At 44.0% G+C, this 20,425-nt stretch overlaps 1 protein-coding gene across 3 annotated transcripts in view; it reads left to right on the top strand.

The window, feature by feature from the left end:
* Window positions 1-20,425, top strand: part of adam23a (ADAM metallopeptidase domain 23a) — a 119,723-nt gene that overhangs the window by 60,258 nt on the left and 39,040 nt on the right. For all 3 annotated transcript variants that reach the window (XM_078403651.1, XM_078403648.1, XM_078403649.1), the window contains exons 10-16: window positions 6,210-6,281; window positions 8,138-8,304; window positions 10,445-10,529; window positions 11,326-11,416; window positions 12,584-12,635; window positions 14,259-14,358; window positions 19,328-19,399. In XM_078403651.1, the coding sequence (XP_078259777.1) occupies window positions 6,210-6,281; window positions 8,138-8,304; window positions 10,445-10,529; window positions 11,326-11,416; window positions 12,584-12,635; window positions 14,259-14,358; window positions 19,328-19,399 (639 nt within the window). The remainder of the gene's footprint in view (window positions 1-6,209; window positions 6,282-8,137; window positions 8,305-10,444; window positions 10,530-11,325; window positions 11,417-12,583; window positions 12,636-14,258; window positions 14,359-19,327; window positions 19,400-20,425) is intronic.

Below are 20,425 nucleotides of genomic sequence, written 5' to 3'. Positions count from 1 at the left end.
GGCAGCGGAAGGACCCTAGACTGTGGCCCTCCCCCTCAGAGTCTTGGCGTTGGCTGCACCAAGCTTCAGTGCGTCCTTCAGCACGTATTCCTGCAGTGGGCCAGTCGGCAACATTCCCCGATGGACATCTCGCTCTGCTGGGAGGTCAACAGAGCTCGGGCAGATCGAGGTCCAACACTTGCAAGCACGTACATTGTGGAGATAAGCAGATGGAAAGTGGTGTTGGCCAGGAAACGTGAAGTCACAACTGGGAATGTATAAGGCAGGAACAGGCAAGCCTGAAGTCCTGGAAGATCTCGGTTTAGGATTATTTGCTCCCTGAAAGTCTTGTGGATGTAGTAAAGAACAGCACCCTGGTAGCCCCTGGCAGACAAGAAGAGATGCGTGGAACCATGGGAAAGAAAGTTCTTTGCAAACAGGAATGATTAATTCCAGAATTTGAGATTCAGGATACAACTTGTAAAAACCCTGGAATCGTCAGTCAGGCAAATAAAGCTGGTTGTTTCGATAACTCTTCAGTTTATGTATGCTGGTAGGGGTGATGAAGAGGTGCTCGCACTGCGATCTTCTGAGAACAATGTAAATCCAAGGAAAATGAATGTTGCCTTTCTAAAATTACAGAGAAGCATTTATATCGCTTTATCCTTTATGATTAATGTCCATGTAATTGCAAATTATATTTTGGCTTCTTTAATTTCATTGTCAGCTCATAATTTATGGATTGTGATAATATGCTCCTTTATAGCCTTGCTTCTGTTCCACCAACAGAGGGCATCCCATGCGCACAGGTCTCTTTCCGTTAATTGTGCACAGATAATGTTTTTTAAACAAGGTTAAACCCGACCAGTGCAATTGGAGGTTACAGTATTTGTGTGCTTTGCTTTCAATCCCTTCCTTTGTCAACAGACCTTTGACAACAGACCACAGATTATTTTTCTTCCCTCCTTAAACAAAAATTATTCTTTTTGTAAATAACTTGCTTGCAAATTAAACCCTCAATTGGATTGCAGCCTGCAACCTGGGCCAATGTACTGTTCACTGTTCACCTGAGCCCCTTGGCTCATTCTGGAGACCAGTTGGGATGATAGAATATTGTACACGAAGGAAGGTAATTCAGCCCATCAAGCATCTCCTGACCCTTTGAAGGAATTGTTCAAATTAAACCCAGACTCTGTTCTTTTTCCATATCCCAGCAGATATTTTTATTCTAATTCCTTATACAATTCCCTTTAAAAGTTGCTAATGAATCTGCTTCCATCAAACTTACAAGTGTCTGCATTTCAAATTGCACCATACCTTTTAAATATAAATAATGTCATTACTGATTCTGTTACCTGTCGCTTTATAAATCCACATCAATCCTTCTCCCTGCAAAACCCTTCCAGTTTTATTTATTCTTGCAAAATGCTCCTTTGTTTTGAACACATTTATCAATCTCCTTTAACCATCTCTATTCAAAGAACAGCATTGACCCTGTCCTCATTCTGTTACCATTCTAGTGAGCCCATCCTGTACCTCCCTCATCATAAAGCATGAAGCATAGAGAAAATGATGCACCTGTGGAAATTCACCTGTTCTCGAAAGGTCTTTAATATCCTTGTTTTTATACTAATGATGAATATAGGGATTTTATAATCCTCCTTTACCACCTTCAGAGATTTCTGTATGCCCCACCTCCCTTCCAGTCTATTGTTGGAACATCTGTACAATTGTATTATTTGTTTCCTGTATTGGCACTTCCATCCTGCCAAAGTACAATTCATATTTCATAGAGACGTATAGACCTATCGAGTTCACACTGACCATTTACTACCAGTTTCTTCCAATTCCTACATTAGTCCAATATTTTATTGTGACCTCATTCTCATCCACTACTCCAAGATTCTATCACTAATATACCAAGAGGAGGCAATTTACCGCTGCCAATTAATATTCCAACCCGTACATCTTTAGGATTTGGGAAGAAACCGGAGCACCTGAAGGAAACATTGTTGCAGAGAGAACATGCAAACTCCACACTGATAGCACTGAAGGGCACAATCGAATCTGGGTATACCGTACTGAAAAGCAACGTCGCTACCACCCACGCAACCATATTGTCTGTGTATTTAGTGTCATAGAACCATAGAGCATGGAAACAGACGCCTCGACCCCAGCCAAGATTCCCCATCTGTTAGTTTGATTTGCCTCTGTTTGGCCCATATCCCTCTAAGCTTTTCCTATCCATGTACCTGTTCAAGTGTTTTTTAAATGCTCTTATACTACCTGTGTCATCTGCCTCCTCTGGCAGCATGTTCCATGTACCCATCACTTGCGTGAAAAAAATTTCCCTTCCAGTTCCTATTAAATCTTTCCCCTCTCAACTTAACCTATGGCTTCTAATTTTTGATTTCTCTACCCTGGGATAAAGATTCTGTGCAATTACTGTATCAATTCCCACATGATTTTCTACAACTTATGAGATCACCCTTCAGCCTCTTGTGCTCTAAGGAATAAACAACTACCCTGCCCAACATTTTCCAATAGCTCAGGCCCTCTGGTCCTGGCAACATCCTTGTAAATCTTCGGTGCACTTTTTAGTTTAATGACATCCTTCAAAGACAATAGACAATTGTCTTCGGTGCAGGAGTAGGCCATTCGGCCCTTCGAGCCAGCACCACCATTCAATGTGATCATGGCTGATCATTCTCAATCAGTACCCCATTCCTGCCTTTTCCCCATACCCCCAGACTCCACTATCCTTAAGAGCTCTATCTAGCTCTCTCTTGAATGTATTCAGAGAATTGGCCTCCACTGCCTTCTGAGGCAGAGAATTCCACAGATTTACAACTCTCTGACTGAAAAGGTTTTTCCTCATCTCCATTCTAAATGGCCTACCCCTTATTCTTAAACTGTGGCCCCTGTTTCTGGACTCCCCCAACATTGGGAACATGTTTCCTGCCTCTAACGTGTCCAACCCCTTAATAATCTTATATGTTTCGATAAGATCCCCTCTCATCCTTCTAAATTCCAGTGTATACATGCCTAGTCGCTCCAGTCTTTCAACATATGACAGTCCCGCCATTCCGGGAATTAACCTAGTAAACCTACGCTGCATGCCCTCAATAGCAAAAATATCCTTCCTCAAATTTGGAGAACAAAACTGCACACAGTACTCCAGGTGCGGTCTCACTAGGGCCCTGTACAACTGCAGAAGGACCTCTTTGCTCCTATACTCAACTCTTGTTATGAAGGCCAACATTCCATTGGCTTCCTTCACTGCCTGCTGTACCTGCATGCTTCCTTTCAGTGACTGATGCACTACGACACCCAGATCTCTTTGTACGTCCCCTTTTCCTAACTTGACACCATTCAGATATTACTCTGCCTTCCTACTCTTACCACCAAAGTGGATAACCTCACACTTATCCACATTAAACTGCATCTGCCATGCATCCGCCCACTCACACAACCTGTCCAAGTCACCCTGCAACCTCATAGCATCTTCCTCACAGTTCACACTACCACCCAGCTTTGTATCATCTACAAATTTGCTAATGATGCTTTTAATCCTTTCATCCAAGTCATTGATGTATATTGTAAATAGCTGCGGTCCCAGCACCGAGCCTTGCGGTACCCCACTAGTCACTTCCTGCAATTCTGAAAGGGACCCATTTATCCCCACTCTTTGCTTTCTGTCTGCCAACCGATTTTCTATTCGTGTCAGTACCCTACCCCCAATAACATGTGCTCTAATTTTGCCCACTAATCTCCTATGTGGGACCTCGTCGAAGGCTTTCCGAAAGTCGAGGTACACCACATCCACCGGCTCTCCCCTGTCAATTTTCCTAGTTACATCCTCAAAAAATTCCAGAAGATTAGTCAAGCATGATTTCCCCTTCGTAAATCCATGCTGATTTGAAACGATCCTGTTACTGCTATCCAAATGCTCCGCAATTTCGTCTTTTATAATTGGCTCCAGCATCTTCCCCACCACTGATGTCAGACTAACTGGTCTATAATTTCCCGTTTTCTCTCTCCCTCCTTTCTTAAAAAGTGGGATAACATTAGCTGCTCTCCAATCCACAGGAACTGATCCTGAATCTTTAGAACATTGGAAAATGGTCACCAATGCGTCCACAATTTCTAGAGCCACCTCCTTAAGTACCCTGGGATGCAGACCATCAGGCCCTGGGGATTTATCAGCCTTCAGTCCATTCAGTCTACCCAACACCATTTCCTGCCTAATGTGGATTTCCTTCAGTTCCTCCGTCACCCTAGGATCTCTGGCCACTAGAACATCTGGGAGATTGTTTGTATCTTCCTTAGTGAAGACAGATCCAAAGTACCGGTTCAACGCGTCTACCATTTCCTTGTTCCCCATAATAAATTCCCCTGCTTCTGAATTCAAGGGACCCACATTTGCCTTGACTATTTTTTTCCTCTTCACATACCTAAAAAAGCTTTTACTATCCTCCTTTATATTATTGGCTACCTCATCTTTTCTCCCCGTATTGCCTTTTCAGTTATCTTCTGTTGCTCTTTAAAAGAGTCCCAATCCTCTGGCTTCCCACGCTTCTTTGCTATGTTATACTTCTTCACGTTTATTTTTATGTTGCCCTTGACTTCCCTTGTCAGCCACGGGTGCCTCTTACTCCCCTTAGAATCTTTCCTCCTCTTTGGGATAAATTGATCCTGCAACTTCTGCATTATTCCCAGGAATACCTGCCATTGCTGTTCCACCGTCTTCCCTGCTAGGGCCTCCTTCTAGTCAAATTTGGCCAGCTCCTGCCTCATGCCTCTGTAATCCCCTTTGCTATACTGTATTCTGATTTTCCCTTCTCCCTCTCAATTTGTAGTAAAACATCATATTGTGATCACTGCCTCCTAATGGCTCTTTTACCTTGAGTTCCCTTTATCAGATCAGGTTCATCACACAACACTAAATCCAGAATTGCCTTCTCCCTGGTAGGCTCCAGTACAAGCTGTTCTAAGAATCCATCTCGGAGACACTCCACAAACTCCCTTTCCTGGGGTCCATTACCAACCTGATTTTCCCAGTCTACCTGCATGTTGAAATCTCCCATAACCACCATAGCATTACATTTGTGACATGCCAATTTTAGCTCTTGATTCAACTTGCACCCTATGTCGAGGCTACTGTTTGGGGGCCTGTAGATAACTCCCATTAGGGTCTTTTTACCTTTACAATTCCTCATTTCTGATACTGATTCTACATCTCCTGATATAGCATGGTTACCAAAACTGAACACTACACTTTAAATGTGCTTCACCAATGTATTGTACAACTGTAATATAACATTCCAACTTCTATACTCAATAGCCACCTTTACCACCCTATCTTTGTGTGATGCTACTTTCAGCAAAATATGTATCTGCACTTCTCAATCCCTCTGCTCTACAACACTCCCTGGGTACTCACCATACTCTGAAGGTCCTGCCCAGGTTTGACTTCCAATATGCAATGCTTCGTACATGCCTGTATTAACCTCCATTAGCCATTCCTCAACCCTCTTTACCCAGCTGATCAGGATCCTGCTGGAATTTTTGATAACCATCTTCACTGTTTAGGATACCACACCTTCATGTCATCTGCAAACTTAATAATCATACATTGTGCATTCCCTTCCAAATCGTTGTTATAAATCACAAACGGCAATGGGCAAAGCACCGATCCCTGAGGCACATCATGTCACAGGCCTTCTGTCTAAAGAAACACCCTTCTACCCTTTAGAAGCCAGTTAGCTAGCTCTCCCTAGATACCATGTGATCTAACTTTCCAGAGTAGCCTATAAAGTCAGAACCTTATCAGATGCCTTGCTGAAGTCAGCATTTGTGCACTTCACTGTGTATATTCTCCTGAAGCCTGCTATTGCCCTTTTCATGGTTTACTGTGTTTCCTAAATTTATTGTCAATGCACTAATTGCACACTAACATCAAGACCATTGATGTCTATTAGAAAGAGTATCACTGACCCCTGAGCAATACCATTCAATAGTTCCTTCCAATCTAAACTCAAACAGTTCATCACCACTTGCTATTTTCTATCAATTGAACAACCAATAACATTTAGATTGATGAGCTGCTATTTGCTGATTTTGTTTTCCCCTCTTGTCAGTAGGAGTCTTGCATTTGTTGTGTGAAATATGCTCAGCATTAACCTGCCTTCTCATGGAATTTAATTGTGCATTTCCTTCTCTTGTCACAGTACAAGAAACGGAGATCATCCCGGGCTCACACCAACAACTTTGCCAAGTCTGTGGTTAACCTATTGGATGCTGTAAGTATTCCGCTAGTTTGTACAAATAACAAGCATTGAATTAGAGGTAATTTCGACTGCCACCTATGGTTGGAATCACGGTAGTCAGGAGGTTGATACTGTTGGTAGTACGGAAAGGGCAGGATCTTTCTTGCAGCACTAATGTCAAGAGTGTTTTATTGTCGTATGTCCCAGATAGAACAATGAAATTCGTACTTGCAGCACCACAACAGAATATATAAACATGGTACACTGTAAACAATATAATAAACAAGAAAAAAAAGTTATGTGTCGGTATACACATACTCACATATACATTTATATATATATATATATATAAATATTTATACACACATACATACATGCACACATACATGCACGCTCACATACGTACACATAAAAAACAAACAATAATAGTGCACTAATAGGCTATGCAGTTCAGAGCTTATTTGGAGGTTGTAGTGTTTAATAGCCTAATGGCTGTAGGGAAGAAGTGTAGGAAAAAAACCTGCAGATGCTGGTTTAAATCGAATGTAGACACAAAATGCTGGAGTAACTCAGCGGGTTAGGCAACATCTCAGGAGAGAAGGAATGGGTCTGAAGAAGGATCTCGACCCGAAACGTCACCCATTCCTTCTCTCCTGAGATGCTGCCTGACCCGTTGAGTTACTACAGCATTTTGTGTCTACATTCGCTGTAGGGAAGAATCTGTTCCTGAACCTGGATGTCCGAACGTTACATTTTTCAGGCTCCTGTACCTTCTTCCCAGATGGCAGGGGTGAAATTAATGTGTGGCCAGGGTGGTGTAGGTCTCCGATGATGCTGGCTGCCTTTGTGAGGCAGCGTCTCTGGTAAATCCCTTCGATGGTGGGGAGGCCAGAACTCGTGATGGACTGGGAAGTGTTCACAACTTTTTACAGTCTTCTTGGATAATGTGATAAATTGAGACCACTATACCCTTGGGAGTGAACATAAATAATCACAAGGAGCTGCTTTGAACAAGTGTGTGTATTACTGGGAAACCATCACAATATCCATTATCCTGTTTGTGAGAACTTGCTGTAGGGAAAATTGGCTGCGATACTTCCAACAGTACTGCAATGATTAAGACTCAGAAATGTTGCCTTGGCTGTGAAGTGATTTGTGATATAATTTATTCTGCAAATTTCTTCATAGGGGTCCTATAATGGATAGATATATTTCCAGGCGTTGTCACTTTCAGGGAATGGGAGGCTTAATTTTGTTATTGTTGTTGTATCCCTAAGGAGAATTAAATTGGACATGTTGGGACTTCTTTTCCTAGAGCATTGGAGGCGAAGTGGGTGACCTCATAGAATAATATGGATTTTCGCCATCTTTTTCCCAGGATTGGTTAATAAGCTCCACATAGACAATGCTACAGCTTAGGAGCAAACCCAGTCTCCAGCACTATGAGGCAGCAGCTCTATGGGAATGCCACTTGCTCATTGGGGAATAAAGAAGGCACAGGTTTCAGGTGAGAGGGGAAAGATATAAAGGGGACATGTGGGACACGTTTTTCACACCGAGGATGATAGATTTATGGAGAAAGCTGCCAAAAGAGGTGATAGAGGCGGCTACATGGAGAGGGAAGATATAAAGAGAGATGGGCCAAACAGTGAAATGGGATTAGCTTAGATAGGCATCTTGGTCAGCATGAATGAGTTGGGGCAAAGGGCCTGTTTCCATACTGTCTAGCTCTATGAATCTGTGAATGTATAAATTGACTGTCTAATAGCGTTTCCTCCCCCATGTGTGTGTCTCCTTCTTTACCCCTGTGTTTCCACTGATCTGATTGGCTAACTGTCTGTTTACCCAGTGTTCCACTCCTGTACTGCTCCTATCCTTCTATCTTGTAGATCTTCAAGGACCAGCTGAACACCAGGGTGGTCCTGGTTGCCGTGGAAACATGGTCGGACAAGGATCGGATTGACGTGAGCCAGGACCAGATGAAGACCCTGCACAGTTTCTCCAAGTACAGGAAGCAGTTTGTGAGGGAGCAGGCTGACTCAGTCCAACTCCTCTCGTGAGTGGTTCTTCCTCATGTAGTTGTACAGCATGGAAACAGGCCCTTCGGCCCAGTTGTCCAAGCTACCACAATGCCCATCTAAGCCTTCCCATTTGCCTGTGTTTGGTCTATGTCCCTCCAAACCATTCCTATCCATGTATCTGTCCATGTGTCTTTTACTGTACCTGTCAATATTACTTGCTCTGGCAGCTTGTCCCATATACCTACAATTTTGGTGATAAGGATGCCCATTGGGTCCTTATTGCAACATCTCACGCTTGCTATGGTTAAAGACCATCTGCCATTAATGTATCAATTTCTGTAGCTGGTCTATATCCCTCTGTATACTTGGCAGCCTTCCTCACTGTTCCAACTCCAATTTTGTTTTTTGTCTGCAAATTTACTAACCAACCCATCAACATTTACGTCCATGTCATTTATATTTATCACAAACAAAGAGATTCCAGCACAGATTCCTGCAGAACTCCTTGGGTCACAGACCTTCCACCAAAACCCTCTGTTTTCAATGAGTAAGCCAGTTCTAAATCCAAACAGCAAAGGGTGGATCCCTTTCCGCATAATCTTCTGGGTCAGTTTAGCATGAGGGACTTTATCAAATGCCTTACTGAAAACCATGGAGACAACATCCATTGATCACCTTCGTCGCCAACCCTATCCCAAGGCATCTTCAACATTAGCTTCCCTAACACTGATGTGAGGCTCACCAATCTACAATTTCCTGGATTATCTGGGTGGTGTAGCGGTAGAGTTGCTGCCTTTGAGTGCCAGAGACCCGGGTTCGATCCTGACTATGGGTGCTATCTGCACTGAGTTTCTACGTTCTCCCTGTGACCGCGTGGGTTTTCCTCCGCTTTCCTCCCACACTCCAAAGACTTACAAGTTTATAGGTTAATTGGTTTCGGTAAAATTATAAATTGTCCCTAATTATCCAGGTCAATGGGAACTTGAGCACCACAGTAACCATTCTCTTGCACCATCAAACATCCTGCTCCGAGACCAGAATGATTAGATGTCTATTTGTTATCTCAGCCTGGGGCTTGATGAAACTGTGGGGTAGTTCTCCTAGGTTAGGCACCAGTCAGGCAGACTTTGTAAGATGGACTGGATAAAAACTAGATCCTTAGCAGGAGGGACAGTCCATTGGAGAGCAGTGAGGATACAGATGCAGTGACCACATGGGGTGCTTGGGATGAACGGAAGGGACGTGTTTACGAGAAGTGTAGATAAATGTGTATCAAAGGAGCTGCTTATGAATGTGTACACCGAAGCTTGGTGTATAATAATCATTATCATAATCGTACTTTATTAGCCAAGTATGTTTTGCAACATACGAGGAATTTTATTTGCCATGCAATCATCCCGGTAAAAAGCAACAGAACACACAAAATACATTTTAACACGAACATCCACCACAGTGTCTCCTCTGCATTCCTCGCTGTGATGGAAGGTGAAAATTTTTTCAATCTCCTCCCTTCTTTGTTCTCCCGGGGTCGGGGGCCTCAAGCCTTCTGTTGACGGGACGATCTTACTCCTGTAGCTGGCTGTCAGGCCCTCCATATCGGGGCGATCAAGCTCCTGCATCGGAGGAGGAATCTCAGCTCCCCCGCGCCGTGATTGGACCTGAGTCGGGGCTGGTGGAAAACCTTCAGCGATTTGGAGCTTCCTGACATCAGTCTCTACCCGAGACTGCAAGCTTCTTGATGGTGAAGTCCACAGGCCGCGGTTGGAGCGTCAATCCCAGGCAAGGGATCGCACGCTCTGATGGTGAGTCCATGGCCCCGTGGTGGGGCTCAAAGTCAGTCTTGAGCAAGGCCTCCAGCTCCATGATGTTAGGCCGCAGAGCGACCGGAGATACGATCCGGAAAACAATCGTATCTCTGGCGAGGTAAGAGATTGAAAAAATGTTTCCCCCGACCCCCTCCCACCCTCCTCGTAAAACATTAACACATACTTTTAAAACACTCTAAAAATAATTTTAAAAGACGAAAAAGACAGATTGTATGCGACGCTGCCTTTGTGGCTCCACCCGGTGGGATTTTACATTGGGTGATGTGAGATCATTCCTGTGGAGTACATTTCTCCCCCACCACCTCTGCCTTTAACTTTTGCCTTTGTTTCCAATGCTGGATTTTGACAGGGGCACTACATTTAAAAGTGCCATGAGCAGTATGGCATTCTTTGGAGGGGTTTGCTCGCTGACTCGAGGAGTAGGAGTGAATGAGGTGAGGCCCTCCGTATTGCTTATTTATCATTGTCGATAGATTGGAACTGATGCTTTGGTGCATATTCACTGCTTGCTTTATGTCTGTTAAAGGGGTGGCATTCTCAAGCTAGTTATGACGCTACCTCCATTTTCTAACCTGTTCTCCTAACACTCTCTCCCACTTCCTTTGAAGCTTACCTACTGACTTTGGGTAATATGAAGCAAGATGTAGAGTAACAGAGAGATACAGCATGGAAACAGGCCATTAGCCCACAAAGACCGTCTCAACCATCAACCACCCATTTACATCAATCCTATATTGTTGCAACTTATCTTATTCCAGAATTTTAATCTTAAATTTTGCATTTACACTTCAATTCCTGTTTTTCACATTTATAACCTGAGTTACATATTTTATGTATAATTTATTGTGTACGTATTTCAAATAAGCATTTTAATATGAGAAAGATTCACCTCACCGGCACGTTACTGTTTTTTGTGGCTGAGTGAGATTCACTGCCGGAAGTACTCAGAGGTCAGAGGGCATCTGTGGAAGGGGAAAATCTTAACTATCTCCACAATGTGTTGTGTTTCCTTTACTCTTTTTATTTTGTGTATTCTGCATCTGCAGTTTTTTTTGGTTGGGATTTTCTTTTTATTGGTCTCCCTTGAGGTTGTGAACAGTTTGTTCAAATTTAACCTGTTTTATTTACAATTGGTACCAGTCATTGAAAGCCTATTATACTACTCACAGCGAGCAGAGTCTAGAGTCCCTCAGTGTAACTAATTACAACTGTCTAATCTTTCTAATCCAGTATGGACAGGTGTGGTCAACAACTGTTGTATTGGGGCAAAGTCTCGCACAGAATTTGGGCATTCAGTGGGAGTCTGAATCCAAGAGAAAAAGTAAGTGCCTTTACTGTTGTTCATGCATGTATTCATGAAGTGAAACTGTTTTGCTGAGCTTCAAAAAGGGGGGGAACCTGTTTTGATTCCTAAGGAAAGTCCGTAGGCTTGGCTAGAGCAACGTATCCAATGTTCATACCAGCACATCTTGTCATACAACACAGAAACAGGCTCTTTGGCCCACTAAATACACACCAATCATCAACTATACATGTATAGTAATCTAACGTCAAAAACATGATGCCAAGATGAACTAATCTCATCTGTCTGCACATGATCCATATCCCTCCTTGCCCAACAAAAACCAGTCACTCAAAATGTTGAGACTTTCAATTCCTTCACATCCATGGGAAGAAAAGAATCTTGGATATCCACAGGCCTCAGTGTGACAAAGTGCCTCCTAATTGTGTAATTTTAAGGAAATGCCCACTTGAACTCGCCTCCCTCCAGAGGGAAGAGTTTTACCCGTCTCAATCCTGTTTGTCCCTTCCATTAAATCCATTTCCACATTTCCTTAAAGCATAAGGGGTGGCCATTTGGTCCATTCAGTCTATGCCCAGTTTACAGTACAATCCCAGGGAATGGACCATGATCGTACATATATGCATTTTAAATTGGTACCATGGTCAGCACAGACATTGTGGGCTGAAGGGCCTGTTCCTGTGCTGTTCCATCTTTAATCATTCTCTAACCGATTTTTCCCTGTAACCTATTCTCTCCACATTCCCATCGATTCCACCCAGATTCCACCTCTCACCTACACACTAGTGGTAATCTACAGTGGCCAGTTAATCCTCCAACCCACACCTTGCTGGAATGTGGGAAGAAAACCCTTGGCCTGAACTGACAGTGAGACTACTGTCCCAAGAGCTGCCCTAATTCCCATCTGACCCGAATTTAAATGCTACGTCATGCCTGCAACTGTTTATCTCTGTGGCAGAAAACCCCCCTCCCCACTGAGATTGAGTCTTTGGGGGAGGGGAGGGGGGGGGGGGGGGGGGTGTATTTCCCTAGTTTGGGACTTGGGTAGGAGGAGGGGTTTTCCTTAATATTGAATCGCCGTCGTATCAACGGGTGGATTGTCGGGTCTATTCCGGTGGGAATACGGTGAAGGAGAGGGAATGCAGAGCCGGCCCACTGACTACTCTGTGTGTTATTCTTTTCTAGAGGAATGCGAGTGTCCAGGCTCATGGGCAGGATGCATCATGGAAGACACGGGGTAGGGTCATCTTGAACCGTTACCACTGGGCAGCTTTGGAACAAAAACGCTTCAAACCTCCCGACTATGTGGGGAAGGGGAACGGGTGATGCAGACAGTTTGGGTGTGAGCATGAGACACGATTTGTTGGGAGGTGACGCCCCCCCCTTCTCTAAGAGTCCTTGGACATGATATGTCCATCAGCCGGTTTGGAGATGGGGGGAAATAGGATGGGCAGAGAGGAATGGAGATTGAGGACAGAGAAAGGAGGGAGATTGGGAGAGAAGGAAAGGCTGCAGAGCTTAGAGGTGATCGGGGTTTCAGAAGTACCAGGCGCTGGTGGTCTGCAGAGTGACCTGGCCTGTGGAAGATCTGTTTCATCGTGGATTCCGACCCTCAGATACCATCAGGTTCCTCCAGAGTGACGCAGGGCGTGGTAGACTTGTTCCAACATGACAGCCTGCCACCCTGTTGCATTCTGTGCAGCTGTGTGACTTTCATTTTGCGACCTGTCCGTGGTTGTAACCAGTCAGTGCCACATCGCGGTGCATTGAGATGTGGTTTGTAGCAGGAAAAGGGCACCATGAATGCCAGGAGATTGCAGCTCCATGGTCTCACTCTAACTAGAGGTTAAGGGAGTGGAATCCTGTTCATCTCCAGTTTAATGAGGAGTCTGTGGGATGGACCATTCAGCTTTCCTATCCATCCCAAGCACAGAGGGATATGGTGAAATGTGTCTGGTCCAGTTGGCTAGCGATAAACTTGTGCCCTTTGAAACACTTTGAGCTGTTACTTTGTTTGCATTGCTTGGAGCCAAGTGTTAGGTTTATGACTTAGGACAAATTTTTGAATGGTTCCATTTGAAGAACAATTTAGAGTTATAGAGTTATATAGCACAGAAACAGGCCCTTTGGCCCAACCTGTCCATGCTGACCAATTTGCCTAAGAGCTAGTGCCATTTGCCTGCACCTGTCCATATCCCTCCAAACCTTCCCTTTCCATGTACCTCTCGATGTGTCGTTTAAATGTTGTAATTGTACCCAGCTCCACCACTTCCTCTGCACCTCACTCCATATACCCACCACGCTCTGTGAGGAAAAAGTTGCTACTCAGATCCCTTTTAATTCTTTCACCTCCAGTTTTAGAATCCCTGGAGAAAACTGTGGCTCTTTGGCTTATTAATTCCCCTCATGATTTTATATACCTCTATAACGTCGTCACTCAGCCTTCTACGCTCCAGGGAAGAAAGATCCAACCTATGCAGCCTCCTCGTGTAGCTCAGACCCTCTGGCCCTGATAACATCTTTGTTAATTTGTTTTGCACCCTTTCTTAAAGCAGGGCTTCCCATGGTGGCTGGACTGAGTCTGTTTGACTTTTTTTTTTTTAGCTCAACTGGGTTACCAATAGACACACGAGTCCGGAACAGCAGAGGGCCATTCAGTACCGCAAAGACTTCTCTCCCAGTTGATCAGATAACACATCTGTCCGCAGAAACCTTTCGCCCTGTTGTTTGGCTTGTGTTTTGCGTTGTTGATTTGGGATTGTAACTTGGATGGATTAATGAGCTTTCCATGATGGGGCAAGATTGGAGTCAATGCAGCTTCTTCAGGTACTTACCTGTTGTCACTTTGCTCCGTCTGCAGGTTTTACCATCCCCGCAAGTTTTCCAAGTGCAGTATATTGGAATACAAAGAGTTTCTACGGAGAGGAGGGGGAGTATGTCTCTTCAATAGACCAACAAAGGTATGATTCCCTGACTCCAATGATTCAGTTTAATCCAGTCCCTCTACTTTGCCAATTCTCGACACAAAGGTGGGCAAGGGTGGCAAGGTGGCGCAGCGATAGAGCTGCTGCCTTACAGCACCAGAGACCTGGTTCTATCCTGACTACAGGTGCTGACTGTGACCGCACCAGTTTTCTCCAGGTGCTCCAGTTTCCTCCCCCACTCAAGTCTTACAGGTGTGTAGGTGATTTGGCTTGGTTAAATTGTGCCCAGTGAGTAGGATAGTGTTAATGTACAGTGTGATCGCTGGGCAGCATGGACTCAGTGGGCCAATGGGCCTGTTTTTCGTGCTGTATCTCTAATGTCTAAACTTGAGGAGGAGAACAGAAATAGAATAAGTTGGAAATTCACAGCCAGTCACTCAGCATCTGTGGAGACGTGTCGTTCGACCTGATGTACATTTCCAATATTTCAGATTTGCAGCCACTGCTGTTTGTTACATTGTACTGTTCGTTAATCTCTCTTTATCTGCCCTCATTTAACTGTTCACTAAAGAGCACCAAAAACAACCGTGTCACCTAGATAACCCTGGTCTCTGCTCTATCACAAACATTTTCTTGGTTTCCCCTCACCTTGCCCTAAGCCCAGCCACTTAGCAACTTACAACACATTTGTTTTCTCACTGTTTTTCTCGCCGCATATGCTGGTTTACCTCTGAGAATTTTCACCTTTAATATTTCAGATTTCCAGCAACTGTAGTTTTTTCTTCTTTTCTGAACATGGGATTTGTTCCTACAGTCCCTAAACTGGGCAGAGTGCATTGCTTGACAAATCATTCTCCTTAATCTATCTTCATCATAAACTTTCCTGATTAATACATTGTGGAATGGTCACTGCTTCTTTAGATTCTCACATTTTGTTTCTGTCTTGGGACCTGTTCTTCTTTCGGAATGATTGTGAGGGGAGCGCGGTGGGTTTTTACCATCAGAGTGAGTGACAGAGAGAATGAAGCATTCAGCCACACTATTCAGATCTACACGAGTGGAAATGGTCCCGAGGTAAAACATTCTCCAGACCTGGATACAGTAGTCTCCATAGAAGGAGGCTTTCAGGTCATTAAGTCAATGGCAGCTCGCAAAGCAATCTCACTCTCACACTTATTTGTCCTGTCAACTACATTAATCCTACATTAACACCATTTAAAAAAAAATGCTCCCCACAATCCCATAAATTCCTTCCCAGATTCTACCACCCACCCACATACTCGGGACAATCTTATAATCATCAATTAACCCACCGACCCACATGTCTTTTGAATGTAAGAGGAAACCGGAGCACACGGAGAACCCACGGGAGGGGTTAAACTCTTTTTAAATGCATGTATATTAAATATCTTATGATCAGTCTGTGATATGACCAGGTAGACACAAAATGCTGGAGTCACTCAGTGGGACAGGCAGCATCTCTGGAGAGAAGGAATGGGTGACGTTTCGGGCTGAGACCCTTCTTCAGACAGAGGGAAGGAGGAATCACAGAGGGGGAGCAGTGAGAGAGGATGTTGCTGAACTCTCGTCGGAGTGAGAAGGAGAACTTCTTCAAAGTAGACATACCTTGAGGAGATTTCTCAGTGGAGCGGAGAAAATGTGTAGGAAAGAACTGCAGGTGTTTGTTTAAATAGAAGGTAGATGCAAAATGCTGAGTAACTCAGCGGGACTGGCAGCATCCCCGGAGAGAAGGAATGGGTGACATTTCGGGTCGAAACCCTTCTTCAGACGTGATATGACCAGTTTCTTAAAGAACAATATTCAACAAGCAAACTATTTTCAAAAAAATGGGAGAAAAAAACTGCAGATGCTAAAAATAATCAGCAGATCTGGCAGCAATTATAGAGAGAAAATCTGTTAATGTTTCAGGTCCAGGACCATTTCATCAGAATAAGAAAGAGAGAAACGACTTGGTCCAGGGTGATGGGTGGAATAAAAGGAATTTCTTTGATAGGATGAAATAATGTGGCAGTGAAGTGTCGGCAGACTCTTTATGTTAGTGTATCTGCTGCAAATGTTGCATTGTTTGAGTATGATTTTTGTTTTATTATAAATCTATTTTTGTACTTTTATAGAACATAATTTCAAATTCAAAGCTGCTAAATTAAGATGAATATTTTCTTGCTGAAAAAAATCTGGTAACATATAAAGATGCAACTTGCTTTGGTTCAAATTCTCTGCTGTACATTGGCCAGATAGATCAGATTTAAATGCTGTTCCCACACTACTGACTAAAAACACCTTCTGAACATTTTTCTGCCCTTGCTACAACTGCTGCTTTGAGCCAAGCTTTAGGTTATTATTATGCAGCAAAAGCTTTGAAAAAGAACTGGCAGCGTAATACAATATTGCACCAATATTGCACCAAAGAGTAGAAAATGAGATTCTGAAATAATTTTATTTTCTTCCACAGCAATTTGTTCAAATAAATGTTGTCCTTGCAACTTTATATTTTGAGTAGTTCAAATGTCTCCTTCAATTTGTGCTTTCCAACATTTTGTCAGTGTCAGCAAAAACTTCAGCAATATACTTTCAAATGTACAAACAGCCTAGGTCAGCAATATATATTGGCATACGTTCGACATCACAGTGGCGCAGCTAATAGATCCTCTGACTCACGGCTCCAGTGTCTTAGGCTCAATCCCATCCTCCAGCGATGATGTATGGAGTTTGCAGGTACTCCCTCTGACCGTTTGGGTTTCCTTTGACAAATAGTAAAGACAAGCGGGTTAGTGGGTTAATTGTCCTTTGTAAATTACATCTGGTGGGTATGTGAGTGCAATATTCTTGGGGGTTAGTGGGAATGTGGGAAAAATAGAGCTACACAGGGAATAGGTCCTTCTGCCCAGCCCATGCATGCCAACCAAGTTGCTAAACCGAGCTTGTCAAACTTGCTTTTAGTTTAGTTTTAATTTAGAGAATCGGGTAGTGTGGCCCACCGAATCCATGCTGACCATTGATCAACCGCATACTAGTTCCATGTTATCCCATTTTTTTGCATCCTACACACTAGGGGCAATTTACAGAAGCCAATTAACCTACAAACCTGCACACCTTTGGAATTCATATTATTCATATTTCAGATACAGCGCGGAAACAGGCCTTTTCGGCCCACCAAGTCCGCACCGCCCAGTGATCCCCGCACACTAACACTATCCTACTCACACTAGGGACAATTTTTACATTTACCCAGTCAATTAACCTACATACCTGTACGTCTTTGGAGTGTGGGAGGAAACCGAAGATCTCGGAGAAAACCCACGCAGGTCACGGGGAGAACGTACAAACTCCTTACAGTACAGCACCCGTAGTCAGGATCGAACCTGAGTCTCCGGCGCTGCATTCGCTGTAAAGCAGCAACTCTACCGGGAATGTGGGGGGAAACCAGAGGAAACCCACGCGGTCACAGGGAGAACCTACTAGCTCGGCACAGACTGCACCCGTAGTCAGGATTGGACCTCAGTCTCTGGTATTTTAAGGCAGCAACTCTGCCTTTGCGCCACTGTGCCACCCCATTTACCTCCAAACTTCCTAACCCCACAAACTAGAAGAAATATATTTTAAATGCTGTAAATGTACCTGCCCCTATCACTTCCTCTGGCACATCTTTTTATAGGTGCACCACCCTCTGAGGAAACCTTGTCCCTCATGCCCCTTTTAACTCTAACCCCTCACACCATAACCTATGTTCTATGGTTTCAAATGCTCCTTCCCTGAGGAAAAGACTGGCTGTTTAGCTTACCTATCTATGCCCCTCATGATTTTATATACTTCCATCATCACTCCTCAGCCTCCTGCACTCTGTGGGGGAAAAAAAATCCAGTCTCTCATTATAACACACACCCTTCAAACCCAGTAATATCCTCATAAATCTTATTTGCATCCTTTCCAATTTAACAACATCTTTCTTGGAGCAGGGCAACATGAACTGCACGCAGTACTCAAATGTGACCCTACTAAAGTCTTGTACAGCTGTAACATGACATCCCAACTCCTGCAGCTCAATACCTTGATCGATGAAGTCAAGCGTATCGAATGCCTTCCATACCAAATGTACTCAGAGGGAAAATGTGAGAAGTCATTGAATTACTGAGGAAAACAAACTAATCGGTAATTGAACTTTGGGACTTAGTATGTACATTGCAGAGTCATAGAGAGATACAGCAGAGAAAAGGTTCTTCGGCCCATCAAGTTTGTGCCTCTCATTTATGCTAATCCTGGTTTATTCTCCCCACATTCTTCATTTCCCCCAGGTCTACCACATACCTATGTACCAGGGCAATTTATTGCAGCTAATTAACTTACCCATCTACACATGTTTGGGGTGTGGAAGCAAATTGGAGTAACTGGGGAAAACCCATGTAATTGCACGTGCAAACTCCACATAGACAGAACCAAAGGTTAGGATTGAACCTGGGTCTCTAAGCTGTGAGGCAGCAGGTCTACTAGCTGCACCACTGTGTCACCCCAATTTTCCTGCTTCGGAGAAGCCCGGAAATTCCAGTGATTTCCAAAGGTGTGTCATGGATATCTGGAGGCCATACCATGATTTCCAGTGATGTATCTGTGACCTGTGACCAACTTGGGTCACTTGCATGAACAGATTTGATATAATTCATTGGACCTAAAGGAAGCTCTCTGATTTGGTTCCAGTTTCACATGGGTCCTGAAAACCCCTCACAACCACTTCCCTTTGTTCATACCCAACCTGAGCTGATTGTAATCAATTCTCTGTTGTCTGCTCAAGCGTTTGATGTCCTAATTTATTTCATCAGCCACACAAAGCCTTGTGAACCCCAGGGCTTCATTAGAATTTGGCATCAGCAGGCTGAAGAAGAGGCATATTTTAATATTTTATCAGTCATGTCAGGTTTTTTTGTTACTGCTATCCTGAGTGATGATTGTGTAACATTTCTTCCCTTGCTCTCCCTCCGTTGTTTTGTAGTTGTTTGAAGCCACGGAGTGTGGAAATGGATACGTGGAGTCCGGGGAGGAATGCGATTGTGGGCTGCGAATGGTAAGCTACGAGTGTGTGTCCCTCTATTTGCTCCTGATTCTCAAGGTTTGCTTTGTGCTTCAACTACTCAACGTCCTTTTTGGATGGAGTGTGTGCAGATGGTCAGGTCAATGGCAGGATTGGCATTGTTAGCAACCATGTTATACTCGGTTTCCCGGCTGGCAATGGATATAAACGATACGTGCACTTCATAGAATTGGTGAATCCCTGCTCCTGCTTGCTGGCACAACAAGCTAGTGGTTCCATTACCTTGTGTAGGAAAGAACTGCAGATGCTGGTTTAAATCGAAGGTAGACACAAAATGCTGGAGTAACTCAGCGGGACAGGCAGCCTCTCTGGAGAGAAGGAATGGGTGACGTTTTGGGTTGAGACCCTTCTTCAGACTGATGTCAGGGGAGTGGGCGGGACAGAGATAGAATGTAGTCGGAGGCAGTAAGACTGGTGGGAGAACTGGGAAGGGGGAGGAGATGGAGAGAGAGGGTAAGCAAGGGCTATTTGAAGTTAGAGAAGTCAATTTTCATACCGCTGGGGTGTAACCTAGCCAAGCGAAATATGAGGTGCTGGTCCTTTAGAGAAGTCAATGATCATACCGCTGGGGTGTAAGCTACCCAAACGAAATGTCGATGTACTTGGGTAGCTTACACCCCAGTGGTATGAACATTGACTTCTCTAACTTCAAATAGCACTTGCTTTCCCTCTCTCTCTCCATTCCCTCCCCTTCCCAGTTCTCCCACCAGTCTTACTGTCTCCAACTACACTCTATCTCTGTCCCGCCCACTCCCCTGACATCAGTCTGAAGAAGGATCTCGATCCGAAACATCACCCATTCCTCTCCAGAGATGCTGCCTGTCCTGCTGAGTTACTTCTGCCGGGAAACCAAATGAGTTACTCCAGCATACTCCAGCATTCCCTTGGTTCCATTACTTTGGCCAGGTGAAGAGTTGCTGCATGTGCTACCCTCCCCACATACAGTGTTGTCTTATTTGATAGCATTTTATTGTTCAAGCGTTTTCACAAGCCAAATGA

The sequence above is a fragment of the Rhinoraja longicauda genome, chromosome 8 (genome assembly GCF_053455715.1).
Source record: "Rhinoraja longicauda isolate Sanriku21f chromosome 8, sRhiLon1.1, whole genome shotgun sequence".
Lineage (NCBI taxonomy): Eukaryota > Metazoa > Chordata > Chondrichthyes > Rajiformes > Arhynchobatidae > Rhinoraja > Rhinoraja longicauda.
This window is presented reverse-complemented; position numbering and strand designations above follow the sequence as displayed.